The sequence below is a fragment of the Ictidomys tridecemlineatus genome, chromosome 4 (assembly GCF_052094955.1).
Source record: "Ictidomys tridecemlineatus isolate mIctTri1 chromosome 4, mIctTri1.hap1, whole genome shotgun sequence".
Classification (NCBI taxonomy): Eukaryota; Metazoa; Chordata; class Mammalia; order Rodentia; family Sciuridae; genus Ictidomys; species Ictidomys tridecemlineatus.
In genome coordinates this window covers 204,514,100-204,529,361 of record NC_135480.1, presented here as the reverse complement: position 1 = coordinate 204,529,361, position 15,262 = coordinate 204,514,100, and the positions used below count along the sequence as shown (strand labels likewise).

Below are 15,262 nucleotides of genomic sequence, written 5' to 3'. Positions count from 1 at the left end.
ACTTGCTATCTCTCTCTCTTCTCCTATTTCAGGGATTGCTCCAAAGTATCCTACAATACTGGGATAGAAAGCTGGAAGACTTAAAAAAAAAAAAGAAAAGAAAAGAAAAAGAAAAAAAACCAGGAAATTGCTGGAATATCTTAAGCACATTTCTTTGGTTAACTTATTTTGAAGTTTTTCTCTGTTTTGTATTTTAGCTGCCCTTATAATTTATCAAAGACAGACTCATTGTTTTGGCAAGCTCCTGGCCTGGAAGTCTCCAACACAAACTGCCAGCACTCTAGCTGAACAGGAATTTTTAAATGCATTCTTAGTTTTGAACTTGAAAATGTATTCTAGATGTAACAGTTTGCTGGAAATTTAAACAATGCCATTTATCACACAACAACATTGCTCTGAACAAAGAGCTTTTTCTTTCCTCTCTTTATTAGCATCCCTCCTACTATATGAGCTTTTCAAAGCTTCTCTTTTCTTTCTTTTCTTTCTTTCTTTTTTAGCTGAACCACAAAGGCAGGCCAGGCTTCCTTGTCCTTTGACTGTTTCTGGCCTTTAGCTTTAGAATTTGTATCTTTTACCCATCTTTTTGGCAAAGTAAAATCTTCCTTAATCACTCTTTTCAGGAATGATTGTTATTTATTTATTTTTTCGTGGTGTTGAGGATCGAACCCAGTGCCTCCCGGGTGCTAGACAAGCGCTCTACCACCCAGCCCCAGCCCCAGCCCCAGCCCCAGCCCTCTTTTATATTTTTAAATAGGCTACACATGAGCCCATTGTATTATTTAACCAATCAAATTGCTGACGTTGGTTTCTGATTATTATTTAAAATCATTAGTTGTCATAAACCTCGTGATGGTGGGTAGCTTTGGTGCCCACTTAAAGTCATTTCAGTAAGATAAATTCCCAGAAGTAGAACTGCTGGGTCAACGACTAGGGTAAAATCAGTGCGACTCCTGGGCTGGGGATGTGGCCCAAGCGGTAGCGCGCTCGCCTGGCATGCGTGCGGCCCGGGTTCGATCCTCAGCACCACATACAAACAGAGATGTTGTGTCTGCCAAGAACTAAAAAATAAATATTAAAATTCTCTCTCCCTCTTTGAGGGGGGAAAAAAATCAGTGTGACTCCTAATCATTGACAAATCTGGAGAATCTAGTGTATTCATGAGGGTTTGGGGGCACAGCCTGTTGCCCAGGCTGGTCTCAGACTCCTGGGTGCAGCGGTGCTCCCACCTCAGCCTCCCAAGTTGGGGGATCTCAGGGGTCCGACACCTGGCTCAGTGTTCAGTCTCACTACTTACACGTTCAGTCAATGTGTAAATGGAGCCAGTCCATATGTGCTCGTCTTGTTATAAGATCAAAAGCCGTGGGCCCAGGGGCACACTTTGTAAGCAGTGTTCCCCACGTGAAAGTGAGCAGGTTTCTTTGTGCACCCCGATTCTCTAGTCGTGATCCCTGAGACTGAGCCAGAAGTTATTTTTCTCCTTAATATTTTGAACTACTAAAGAAAGAGTCACATTGAATTAAACAGGAAATAACTACACATTTTGGCCACGCTAAAAATCTAAAATTAGCTAACTAAGTGGATTACGACCAACTCATTGGGACGGGGCGTCTTGGGCTGCAGTGGGGTGTCTACTCAGCAGCCACTCCTGTGGCCCTTCAGGCAGTCAGTTTTAATGCCACCTGTGCTAAGAATCACCAAGAAGCGCGTCCCACCGCCAGTGCACACTTAGGTCTGTCTGGACGTGTCTGGGGGATTCCTGGGGGTTGTCAAAGAGAGTGTAAAGTTTAAATTCCGTCTTCCTGATGGACCACAGAAGGGGTCGAAATCTCACTCGGGGATGTCTGTGACTTACACTCACAGGCAACTGCAGGCCTTCTGGGCTTTTTAGAATGTTATCTCTAAATTCCAAGATTTTTTTAAAAAAACTGCAGAACCAACTCACCAACCCCGAGTATCTGGCTGTCCTGGTGTCTTCAAAGAGGCGGCCCTTCTTATTTTTAGAATGGGAAATTTTGCTTAAAGAAATAACCTATGCTGTGGTTTAGAATGGAAATACTGTATCTCTTTGAGATAATAGTTGCTATTTTTAGACCAATTTACAAAGAGGTGAGCCACAGAGAGTCTTGTAATCTCCATTTAGCCTCAGACTCTGGGAGATGCATTCTGTAAAATCAAGTGACCCCACGGTTACTCCAGATGCATTTTTTAAAAATTTTTTTAAATATTTATGTTTTGATTGTAGATGGACACATACCTTTATTTATTTTTATGTAGTGCTGAGAATCAAATCCAGGGCCTCAGACCTGCTAGGCGAGCACTCTGACCCTGAGCCACAACCCCAGCCCAATCCAGATGCATTTTTGAAAGTACTTTGAAAGATAATTTAAAAAAAAATTTTTTTTAGTTGTAGGTGGACACAATATCTTTATTTTACTTTTTTGTGGTACCGAGGATCGAACCCTGTGCCTTCCACATGGGAGGCAAACTCTCTGCCCCTGGGCTACAGCCCCAGCCCTCAAAGATAATTTTTAAAATATGTTTGTGATAATGACTGAGTGACTCAACACGAGTTTTGGAGACTTTGAAATTCCACTGTAGAATAAACAGAAAAGCTTACTAAACAAAAATAGACTTTCTTTAGCTTGGGGAGAACACTGAATAGCAAGCACATCCCTAGGCCCGAGGTTCAGAGCTGGACACAGAGCAAGACGGCCGCCCCTCCTCGGTGGCTTTGCGGAATTCTGCCAGGACAGGGCTCTGCTGAAGCAGTCCCCCGGGCGTGGAGGGAGAGTGAGCAGGCAGGTTTGTCGAAACAGGCTTTTGTAATCTTACGTCCCAGCCTTCGCAGTGGAGAAAGAGTCCCAGAGAGAGTTTGTCACATAAAAGTGGGCCGTCGCTGTGCCCAAGGCGTGTTTTCTTCTCTGCTGACCCTCCAGGCTGGAGTGTGACCTGCGATTCCTTACCCAGAGGCTCTGCAGTTCCCACCTCGTGGCCCCCAGTTCTGTTCCAGGGTTGCTGGGTGCAGGCTGGGTAAAGGGCACTGAGAAACTCCTGAGAGCTAATGAGCTTACAAAGCAATTACCCAGGGAGGCTGGCCGCTAGTGGGGGCCGGCAGGAGGAGGGCACAGTCATTCCCACCCACACGGTGCCGGGGACCTCTGGTCGGCTCTCAGGAAAATATGCCACGCAGCCACAGTGGGTGTATCACCAGGGAGCTGCAGTCTGAACCAGTGCGTGTGTGCACGTGTGTGTGTGCATGTGCACACTTATACGTATTGTATACAATGATATCCTGACTCTCTTCCAGAACTTGGGCTGTTGTGAAATTCCACAAAGGAGAATCACTTCTCCAAAATAAGCGGGACTCACTTCTCTCCTTAGTCGCCCTGTTCCTTACAGAAGAGGGGAGGAGACTCCCTGTGGAGTTTCCTGGGGGCTTTCTGAGGAAGGTGTGGAACCAGAGAGGGTCTGAGGTCTGGGTGGGAATTCCCTTGGTTTTTTTTTTTGTGGTTGTTTTTTTTTTTTTTTTTTTTTAATATTCGGAGCGAAATGATAAATGATGAAACCAAAGGTCATTGAAGGAGTTAAAAGTGCTTTTTGTAAAGGGCCAGATGGCCCTCACAGAGGGGAGGCTGTTGTTTCTAGGAGGAGCCACGCGCACCGGGGTGGGGTTGGAGGTAGGTGGCGATGAGCATTTGGGGCCTGGATTCTTCCATTACTGGTGGACGAGTAGGAACGGAAGCCACAGCATATGGCCAGGAAGGGGGTCACAGGCCACCAGCAAAGAGTAGGAACAAGCCAAGGCTAAATGAGAAGTGGATAAAAGTGAGAGGCCCTCTGGCCTCACCAACCCAATGCCCCAGATAATAAGGAAACTGATGGGAAACATTGTCACTGTCACCTGCATTCAAGAAGCGTGATGTCTGAAGAGGGAAGAAGATAAAGGAAGTAACTGTGAATCGCCACCTTGGCTCTCTGCGGTCTGCCGAGGGGGTGGGGGGACTGCAGGGTGGAAGTGGGCTCCAGGTCCCCCCAGGGGAGGGTGCCTGCGTCATACAGAAAGTGGGGCCGACGGCTTGAGGCTTGCTCTGTGCGTTCACGTCTGAACCTCCTTTGTGTGTGCTTTCTGTCACTCTTGGTCTGAATCGTCTGTCATATTTGTTCAGTGAAACAAAATAAAAACAGGCGGACAGCAGCCATGCTGGAGCAGAGCCTCTCCTGCTGCGTTGGGCCCGGACAGAGCTCGCCAGGCCCCTGCCCAGCCGGCTCCCCCAGGCAGGGGGTGGGCACTGAAAACGGGTGAAGCATTTTCGGGTCCACAGTCTCGGAGGTTCCCACACTTTCTTAGTTCATGAAACCTGTGGGAATTGGACTTTAATGTATGGGTTCCTGCTCCCCTCCTCCAAAATTTAAAACGAATGCACATTTGATGTCCATACACACACGTGAGCCGAGGTTCCCACAGGAATCATCCCGGGGGGGGGGGGGCCTGAAAACGAGAACTGGCCCCAAAGCAGACCATGGGGAGGGAGCACTGGTCAAACCGGCACCTGCGAGCCACAGTGAGCCACGGAGTGGGGTCTGTGACACTGGGGTGCACGCTCTTTACCTAAAGTAGATTCATGTTCAAGATTAAAAAAAAAAAAACAGCACTTGAGAAATCCAGCCACTTGGGGTGGCTTCGGCTGCGGTGTGCAGTTCAAGGTCTTTTTCCTTCTTTTTCATGCATAAACGTGTGTGTGTCCCCATTTTGGCCCCCAGGCTCGGCAGCAAGCTCAGATACGTCACCAGATGGCAGAGGACAGCAAGGCAGACTACTCGTCGAGCCTTCAGAAGTTCAACCAGGAGCAGCACGAGTACTACCACACCCACATCCCCAGCATCTTCCAGGTGGGGCCTCGGGACCACTGGGCCTGTGGTCCAAGTGTTTCTGTAACTCGATGTCCAGTGAGTCATTTTTAGAATCATAGGTCAAGCATTGGCTAGCGAAAAGAACGAGATGTGATTTATTTTTAATTATTTATCTGGGTGCCAGGAATTGAACTGAGGGGCGCTTAACCACCGAGCCGTGTTCCCAGCCCTTTCTGAATTTTATTTTGAGATAGGGTCTCACTAGCTTGCTCAAGGCCTTGCTAAGTTGCTGAGGCTGGCCTCAAACTTGTGATCCTCGCCTCAAACTTGTGATCCTCCTGCCTCCGCCCTCCACGTCCCCAAAGCCACTTGGGTTATAGGCATGCACCACTGCCCCTGGCAAGGAGATGTCATATTACTCTCAAGACCAATGAGTTGCCTTGGCCAACCCCCTTTGTGCCTGCAGTTGGTGTATATGTGTGTGTGTGTGTGTGTGTGTGTGTGTGTGTGTGTGTGTGTGTCTGTGCGTGTGCATGTGCGAGTGCATGTCCTTGTGTGCCAGTCTTAACTAAAAGGACCATTTTAGTTCTTTGCTACAAGAACCATTCTACCTACAAAAAATGCCAACTTCAGAAAACAGCGTACATCCACACACTTGTAGGATCTGAATCAGTGACAATTCTTTCCTTTTGATTGTTTTCTTTTGGCTACTTTAGGTTGTCAAAAATGACGAGAGAAGGCAGGGTGTGGCTCAGTGGGAAAGTGTTCGCAGAGCAGGCACTTAGCCCTGGGTCCATCCCTAGTCTCTCTCTCTGTCTCACACACACACACACACACACATCAGAAAAGGTATGTACATGCTCTTCCATCTGGGAAATCTTTCATGACTTCAATTCTAGATGTAGGAAGACATCACATGGCTTGTTGGCATCTACACCCACAGCACACGAGAACCCCGGGTGGCCGAAGGAAGGGACACTACTTCTACTCCAGCCTGTGTTACACTGAGACAGCCACGGGCTGAGCTTTTTTTGGTCTAGAGTAAAATAGGGGATCAAAGACGTGTCGGGCACGTGGCACCCACCTGTAATCCTAGCGCCTCGGAGGCTGAGACAGAAGGATCACGAGTTGAAAGCCAGCCTCAGCAACTCAGTGACACCCTGCCTCTAGATGAAAAAGGTCTGGGGATGTGGCTCAGTGATCAAGTGCCCCTGGGTTCAATCCCCAGTACTAAAAAAGAAAATGGAGAAGGCGTTTGAAGCGTGTTACCAAATGATGTTAATAATAAACTACCACAACGGGGGAAATGGAATGGAATTGTGCAAAGTACACACTTGGCCGCCTAACAGTTTATCAGGTGTGTATACAGCCGGCTAGTATAGAGGCACAGGACACGTGACCTCCAGGCCTTTCCCCCTAGAGGATTTATTTTAGGTAACAGTGTGGCCCCAAACAACTTCCCGAACCTCAGGGACCGAGGTTTTCTAAACACACTGTGACGTTGCAGAAAATCCAAGAGATGGAGGAAAGGCGGATCGTGAGGATCGGGGAGTCCATGAAGACGTATGCCGAGGTGGACCGGCAGGTGATCCCCATCATCGGCAAGTGCTTGGACGGGATAGTGAAGGCGGCCGAGGCCATCAACCAGAAGAGCGTAAGCAGCGGGCTTTGGGCTTTGTTCACAGTGACATGCGGTGGTTCCCTGACAGGGCCCCTCCGCCTGCCAGGGCCACCTCCTCGTGGCCAAGCCTCTCCCGCAGCAGCCCCCCCGGGAGCTCTCAAGGGGCCCCTCCGTGGTGTGCTCCGGGCTCTGATCCCTTTTGCAGAAAACACATTGGTGAACTGACGGTGGTGACGTTGCAGGATTAAGTCCAAGTATTTTCTTGTCATTTGGCTGAGAAAATCTGTAAGTGGCATTTGTGGGGCTGTCAGGATACTTGGCACCAGATGCCAGTGGTGGTCCCCCAGTTGTGACAAGGGACACAGGCCTCCCCAGGAGTAATCACCAGGGAGTCATGTCCAGGGTCTTTCAAGGGGTGAGGGCGCGATGGAGCCGGGAAGTGTGGCCTTCCACCGTGGACGCCCTCTGTGTGGGTCTGGCTCCTCACAGGCGTCTGGCAGCGGTGAAGATCTAAGGAGCCTGGTGTGAAGGTCTCCTCTTAGGAGCTGGGAGACCCCTCAGCCACGGTTTTGCCAGAGTCTGTCTGAGTGATGTGTTCCTTGCTTAGTTTTATCTGGGAAATGATGAGCCACCACCAGATTCTAGAATTTTCCCCCATTATAGGAGCCTCTTTTTCCACCGTGTCGCTAAGAATCATTTCTCATACTCTTGTTGCTAAATCCAAGGGTCCTGTCTACATGTTTTTAGTGCGTGCTGGGACGGACCCAGGGCCTTGCACATGCTCAATAAGTGCTCGGCCACGGAGCCACATCCCCAGCTCTCGGCCACGGAGCCACATCCCCAGCCCTTGGCCACGGAGCCACATATCCAGCCCTCGGCCAGTGTTTTATATTGAGACCGGGTCCTGCTGAGTTGCTGAGGCTGGCCTTGAACTTGGGGTCCTTCCTCCTCAGCCTCCTCCATCACTGGGATTATAGTGGGTGTGGGCCACTGCGCCTGGCTCCATGGTGCTTTTATAACATGGTGCACTGAGTGTCACTGAACCCCTGCCTCATTCCATGCCTGTCCTCCCCAATGTGACCTACGGAGAAGAACCCTGAGCCCAAAGTGGTTACAGTCTTGCCCAGGTCCCTTTCAAAACGTGTCCATTAGACTCCTGGAGCCTGTGCTCTTTGCTCTGAAGCCCGCCACTGCCTTCTGTTTATTCCTAACAAGAGCCAGGCACTGCTGTAAGTGAGAACGTGTGTGGAACTGTAAACACGACAAGCATTTTGGGAGAGATGAAGTAGGAAAGAATGATAGGAAGAAACGGCACAGGACTAGGGGACAGGTACTTTATCAGGAAGTGACGTTGCAGTTGGAGGAGACAGTTTAATAATTACTTAGATGGGATCAGAGGATGCAAAGCTCCCAGTTTTGCTGTTGTGCTCACAATGATGTGACCTTCTACCTGATGGTCCAGTGTGGCACCTGGAGCTCCAACCATCACATCCAAATGTCAGAAAACAGAATCCAGAGACAGGCTCATGCCACTGCCTTAAGAAGAATTCCTAAGATCACACAGTGCACTTCTGCCTCTGTCTCGGAGGCCAAACTTAGTCACACAGCTACCTCTTGCCGTTCAGGAGGCGAAGCAGTGAAGCCTGTTGTCCGGGGGCAGTGTGCCCAGTCAGCTCTTAGGACCGAGAAGACAGGTGGCTGTGGTTGGAAGTCCGTCGGGAGCGCGACTCACCTGCACTTTCAGGATCAGCTAGAAGAGCGATGGCCAGCTGAACCCATCTCATTAAGAACCCGGGCCCCCCTTGTTGTGAGGTCACAGAGTTGGGTGGCCACCTGTCGTTGTCTGCCAATCCATCCATCTATAGCACGGCGCTCGAGACGCTGGGGCTGTGACTTCTTTACAACTGTGTCTCCGCCGTCTGGCTCTGGGCTCCCTGGGAAGTTGTGAACCCACAGTTCCTCGCCGTGGAGTATACGCTCAGTTCATTGATTTATTCAGCAAACACCTGTTGTCCCCCGGGATCCCCTGGGACCGCAGTAGAGAGGACCCAGAAGAGGGCTCGTGTTCTAGTGGGCAAACATCCACACCAGGGAACGCCAGGCTCTAGATCAGGGTCTTTGAACCCAGTGACCCGAGAAACGAGTCGGTCTCTTCCGGCCTTGGCCAGCGCGTGCCGAAGCGCTTCCAAAGCTTCTGCCAGAACCAGGTTTTTCTGTTACTCTGTTTATCAAGGGAATTGCGTAATCATGGCCCATGGATTTCTTTCTTTTTTTCCTCCTGCTTTTCACAATGTGGTTTTAAACTCGGTTTGTTCCTCCAGGGTGGAGAAGTGTCTGGAAGTCTGAGATGGAGCGCGCGGTTCCTGTAGATCCCGCCATATGAGGGCGCCGGGCGGGGTTCCCGGGTGGGACTGTTGTGCGTGGCTGATGCGTCTGTGGTTTGATTTCAGGACTCACAGCTGGTAATAGAAGCTTATAAGTCGGGCTTTGAGCCCCCCGGAGACATTGAATTTGAGGACTACACGCAGCCCATGAAACGCACCGTGTCCGACAACAGCCTCTCAAATTCCAGAGGAGACGGCAAGCCCGAGCTCAAATTCGGTGGCAAATCCAAAGGAAAGCTATGGCCGTTCATCAAGAAAAATAAGGTACTGGTGGTTTGGACCCAGTGCAAAATGAATTTGATAAAGTGTGGAGATTTGGACTTTAGGTTTAAAAAAAAATTAAAATATTAAATCTGTAGTTTCAGAATGAAAAAAAAAAAGAGAGAGAAATCTAGAGTGCTACTTTAGATCCGGTCCGCCTTGCTGTCGGTGGTAGTGCTGCCATGGCCCACTGTCTTATTTCAGACGCATTCTCACTTGTACCGTGTCATCCACACTAACAGATTACTGACCCTGTCCCTGTGCATTTGCCCTTTCACTCCTAGCCCCCCAAGGCTGCTGGGTACCTGCGCGGGGGTGAGGACGCCACCTCTATAACCATTAGCAGCACGTCTGATTAAACCTGTGGCCCTGGGCAATAACTGGGTTTTGAATCCCCCTTAACATGTGTCTCCATGAACATTCTCCATTTTCTTTCCGTAGTGTGGTAACATAGGTGCATGACAGCGTTTCCCTCCGCATAAGCTTAGACGGAAGCGGCTCCACGGCTCTAACCTTAGCGGGTCTGTTTAATTCTAGAAAGACCTTGTCCCGCTGTTTCCACGACCTTGGCATCAAGGCCTTTCATTTCCTCCCATCAAGCTGTATTAGTTTAGGTGGTGTAGACACGTCTCCCCTTCCGCCCTAAGCCGGTTTTGGAGTAACCATGGAGAGCCGTAGTTTGCATGCCAGCCACGCGGGCTTCCCCTCGGTGCCTCTGCTTCGCCTCTGCGCACCATGGACTAACCCTCTCCCTTCCACCCTGTCCTTCATTTGACATTCCTTCCTGCTTTCTGTTGGACCATGGCCTAAATATTTAATGGTTTGTGTTTGACTTGCTTTGGATTTCAAATGCCGTTTGATGTTTATTTTTGTTTTGTGTCTTATCTTCTTTTTCTGGTTTTACTCTGTCACTGCTGCATCTCTCACACGTAGCTTGTGTCCCTCTTAACATCCCCCCATCAGCCTCCCCCTCCTCCCCCCGCCTCTGCCTCACCCTCTGCTGTTCCCAACGGCCCCCAGTCTCCCAAGCAGCAAAAGGAACCCCTCTCCCATCGCTTCAACGAGTTCATGATCTCCAAACCCAAAATCCACTGCTTCAGGAGCCTAAAGCGTGGGGTAAGTTCCGCTCCGGAGTCCTGTCTCTCTGGCGCACTGTCTCTGGCTCGTTGTGTCCTGCCTAACTTATCTGTTTGTGAATGAATTCGTTGTGTTTTTCCATAACAACAAACACAGAAAAAAGAAAAAAGGTGAGACGAATCGGGGCTCGTTCAAGGAGAGAAGCACAGAAAGAGGAGGAAAGCAGGAGACAGAACAGAGAGGGAGAGAGAAAGCCCCCAGCACTTCCTGTGTCCAGTGCATTTCAAAAGGATTTTCCTCACTTCCCCTTGAAAGTCTCTAAGTTGTTACATTTTCACCTTGATTTCACCAAAAAAGGGAACCATTCTGTTTCTAAAACTAACCACGTGTGGGATGAGGAATTGGAAGTGGCCATGGAGTCAGAAAATATTTGCTTAGTGATTCCTGAACTGACGTGGAGCAGAGCCACTTCTCTCGAGCTGCGTCTCGGGGTCAAAGGGGAAATGTCACGGCAGCGGTTTCGTTAGCGATGTGAGTGAGTTATGAGAGTCGGTTAAGTGCGGAGGCCAGCACAGCATAGGCCAGGCAGCGCTGACCCACAGTCAGTCACCCAGTGCTTCAACCTCCGGAGCTTTCTGAGTGGCCGCGTGGCCCTGCGGGTGAAGATTCCAAGCTGACCACCCAGGTGCAGGGGCTGGTGGCTTTGGGCGAGGGCACTTGCCTGGCCCACTCGAGGCTCTGTGTTTCTTCCCCAGCACCCCAAAAAGCCATAAGCACCCTAGAAATATTGTCCCTTGAGGCTACATGTGTGCGTAACACACGTGAATTTCAGTTTTAGACTTGGGTGCCCCTGCAGGATGTCTCGTTATGTCTTAGAATATGCAATATTTCAAAATCTGGGGGGAAATGTGGAGCCTGAGCCACCTCTGGTGGGAGCACTTCAGGTCGGGGCGCTCCACCTGCATTTCTCTGGCTGCCCGTGCGTGGCGCTCCTGGGTGCTCTGAGAAGGCTCACCTCTCACCCCTCTAGACATGATATCTGCCTACTTTGCTGTCCGGGAAATTGAGGCAGAAAGAGGTGAGATTTGGGAGATGCGGAGCCAGGATTTGAAGCCAGGGATCCGCCTGCAGAGTCTGAGATTCCATGACCACACGGTCGGGGAGAATCTGCCAGAATGTGGTTGAGGCATCAGAGGCTCTTACTGAAGCTCAGGTCTGCCGTTCTTACTGAGATCTCGTGTGTCTGAGCCTCGGGACCTGATGTGCTAATCCAATCTACATTCCCGTTTGGCTTATGAAAAAAGGTCAAAGTAATCGGAGGCCTCCAAATAAAACCAAAGGGTAGGTCTAGTCCAATGCTGCCCCAAATGTCTCTTATAATGAAATCTCTTGTAAGGAAATATCCATACATCCATATTTAGTGCACTGACAAATGCAGTAGGGTTTTCTGGCCCGGTCCCTGGGGAGCTGAAACTGGGCTGGAACGGAAGGCTTGATTGGACCCACGTGAGTTCACTCTCCCCTTGCCCTGGGACCTCCAGTTGGGTCACTTCTTTCCATACTGTGCCTGAGGGCGAGGTCACCCCAGAGCCAGAGTGGGAGGCCTTGCAGGTAAAGGCAGGCCCAGCAGAGAGCTGAACTGAACCTGCAGACGTTCTGGCCTTTCCTCTGGAGGGTCACATGGACACAAGAAGAGATTCTGGAGAAAAACTGCTTCAGGATGACCAGTGTCCTGCTCAGGTTTTGAATCAATCTGCTAGATACCTGTAAGAGAATAACAGTAGTTAACCATTAACCTGACAGTCCTTATTCCTCTGAGTCTACAAAAGTACTCAATGTCAAAAGAAAGTTAAGATACATAAGTATGTATGTGTTTGTGTGTGTAGAGTCATTTATATGATGGATAACTAGGCTATTAGCTATTATAATAAGGGACAAAAACAACAATTCTTTATAGGTAGAGTTCTTTTAATGAGAGAATCTCAAGGTTTTGTGCACAGAATTTGGAATTAGATTGCTTTAAGTTTCCCCCGCATATCAAATGATGAGCTAGAAATCTGATATCCTGAAGCTGTCCAGGGGCACTGTTGAAGGTGAGTGTGGCTCTGGGAGTGGATGGCGGACGGAGTCGAGCTCTATTATTGGGGCTGGCTGAGGAATCGCTCCCAGCATGCGAGGCGAGCTGGGCCACGTAGCTCTGAGTCCGTGACACGTCACCCATGGCTGCACTTCCGAGGCCTTCACCAAGACGCAGTGGTCCCTCTGGATGGTCCCCTGTGTGTGTACCTGCCTCCTGCGTCTCTCCGCAGCTCACCCCCCGCTGCAGGTGGCTTCTGAATCCGTGTCATGGTATCCCTAAGGAAGTGGAGGGAAAGACCCAAGGACGTCAGTTTTTCCTAAGTAAAAGAAAAAGATAGCTAGAAAAAAAAATACTTAAAAACCAAACAGTGGAACGGGAAACTGGCTTATTTTGATGACTTAAAGGAAAATCCTCTTTTTTTTTTTTATCATAATCAGCAAAATGAATTTTATTTCTTATTCTTCACATCTGTGCTCAGCGAGTGTCTGTTAGTTTTTTTTCTTTCCTGAGGGCAAACCACACACATACGCACTGGAAGCACTGGTAAAGAAATGGTTTTCCTTCCTCATTTTGGTCAGACTATTTTTAGTGAGGGTCATGTTTGCTGTCCCCTCATTCCTCTAGGAAGAAACTGGAAAAGGAAAGAAAGAAAAAGGAAAAGAAATACCAGGACGTTCAGACAAAACATGTGAACCTAAAGTTTGGGAAATGGATTTGACTTCAAAGCCATCTCAGCAGAGAAGGTGCCCATTGTCCCCAAAGGACACCCACAGCCTCAGGACTGAGGTGGCGAAGTCTGTCATTTTATTTATTCTCCTCTTTTAACTTGAGACTGTCCTACCAAAGATGATTTCATTAGAAAAAGTATCCTAGGAGAATAACAAAGCTGTGGTTCCCATGTCTTGATTTCTCCCGTTTTGCAGTCCTTGGGCTCAGGTCTCAATCGCTGACTCAGCTGTCAGAGAGTATGGCTCTTGTGCAGACGTTCCTTAGCATGACCGGTTCTGTTTCTGAATGATGAAACAGGATAGAATTTTTTGTTGTTTTTGTAAGCCATTGGCGTTTATATAAGAAAATTTTGTTTTTCTGAGCATCTTCAAAGATTGGTATGCCACAGACATTTAACTATTGTCTCATCTTCACGTAAGTCAAAGAAAAATGAAGCCAGAGAGTCGTATATCCTTGGTTTATAATCTACAAAGTGTAGTTTTTTGGTCTTCAATGAAGACTTCTTCTCCTGGCCTGTGCAAGGGACTTCTATATCTAAAATATGGACATCCCCCCATATTTTAGAGTTAGTTGTATGGAAATGTAGCATCAAAAAAATCAAAGATGATCAAAAGATTTTGAAAAGCCATACCAATCATTTGTGGGTTGAACAATCTTGTGGTTACTTTAATTTTGTTTATTTTATCTTGTTTTCTTGCTGGTCACTGGCAGACTCAGTCTCTCTGTTTACACAAAGAACTCATGAAGAGGACGCTAGGGAAACCCACGTATGCCTTTGAGGCTAGGGACTATGTTGTAAGTTTAACTGTGGCAGCAGGTCACGCAGTCACGGCACAGCCACTAACCCCAGGGACAGGACCATGGCTGGGACCCGAGGGTACCTGTAGTGCTTCCACACCACCAAACGCAATGCCCCCTCAGAAGACCCGAAGAGCCTGATCGTATAAGTTCCACCGCTGCTTCCTCCGAAAAGCTTGCATGGGAAAAGCAGCAGGCTCTTCTTGCTGGGTTCCCCACTTTTTATTCTAGTTCTGGCAAGATCTTTAAAGGGACGGTGACTGCCGTCTGAGATGTCACCGGGTATGATCTCGCCACAGAATCTCACCCATTAAAATGCAGCCGCAGAGCGTGGTCGCGAACGCGGTGCTCTGGCAGGTAACCATCCCATGGCTCAGTCGCCCACGGCCGGGTTTCTAACAAACAGATCCCTCAGGGGTTTATGCCGTAAAGCTGGGACGAAAAAAGCCCACGAAGCGTGAGCCACACACTAGTGGAAGGAGTTTCCTTAAATACACGTGCTCACGAGCGGTTTTCATGTCCCCTTTCCTTGTTCTTGAGGTTAGTACCTGTGACTGTCCAATAACACATGGGCTTTGCCGGCGCTGTGTTCCCTCATGTGTTATTGATGCTTCTGGCCCCGAGGCTCTTGGTCGCCTGAAAGGGACAGCTTCTGAGTGGTTCAGGTGCCTGGCAATGCACTGGGTGAAGCCTTTAAAGTCATTCTCCTAGCTGATGGTCAGCTCTCTGATTTCGAGGGATCTAATTGGCTGACTCACAAATTAAGACTGAAAACCAGTTGATCATCCTTCAAAGGAGGTCCCTGTCCGGACAGCGCTTCCCATGGACTCTGGGGACTGGGTATTTCCGGTGTCTGCCGGGATCCATGTTGGATCCTGTCCGTGTCTTTTTATTAGGAGGTAGTAATCTTCCGACCATGTAGTTTTGAGGTTAGAAGTCTGTCTTGGGAACCCTTAAGAACGAAAGTGACAGGAGCAGCTGAGTTGAGGGCGACTAGCGCGTCCAGTCCTCGTGTCCGTGCCTTGAGTGAGCTCCGCCAGACGGAGTCGGGAAGCCGCGTGGGCCCGAGGGCTTCTGCGAGAGCTGTTTGGAAAGTCTCCGTGTGCACCCTCAGTGTTGTCTGCGTGTGACCAGCTCAGGTCACCGTGAGCGGATCTGGGCCAAGGCTCCAGGAGGCTTGGGCGGTGAGCGTCACTAGTCCCTGTCAGACAGAGGTCACCTGTCACCTGTGCCTGGAGAGGCTTTTATTTCTTTTCTTCAAAAGTTGTCTTGCTCATCAAAGTGACTGCCTATTTACAAAGAAGTGTCAGCGTTCAGTCAATCTTAAGGATTGCATTTCAAAAACCTGAGTAACCGCCCATTTAAAATCAAAGGGCACCTTCTTTGGTACTTTGTCTCCAAATTATTCTGGGGCCCTACTACCAGTTGCCTCAACTTGTAGGATTGATGGCCACGGAGGAA

The 15,262-nt window shown here is 49.1% G+C and overlaps 1 protein-coding gene across 20 annotated transcripts in view; it reads left to right on the top strand.

The window, feature by feature from the left end:
• The window catches only part of Fnbp1 (formin binding protein 1), a 102,888-nt gene that overhangs the window by 68,215 nt on the left and 19,411 nt on the right, over positions 1-15,262 (top strand). For 7 of the 20 annotated variants that reach the window (XM_078048463.1, XM_013356675.4, XM_078048479.1 and 4 more), the window contains 4 exons: positions 4,762-4,890; positions 6,359-6,505; positions 8,923-9,120; positions 10,051-10,233. In XM_078048463.1, coding sequence (XP_077904589.1) covers positions 4,762-4,890; positions 6,359-6,505; positions 8,923-9,120; positions 10,051-10,233 — 657 coding nt within the window. Of the gene's footprint in view, positions 1-4,761; positions 4,891-6,358; positions 6,506-8,922; positions 9,121-10,050; positions 10,234-12,898; positions 13,434-15,262 lie in introns of those variants that run through there. The other 13 variants (XM_078048474.1, XM_078048473.1, XM_078048472.1 and 10 more) reach the window with 4 other exon arrangements.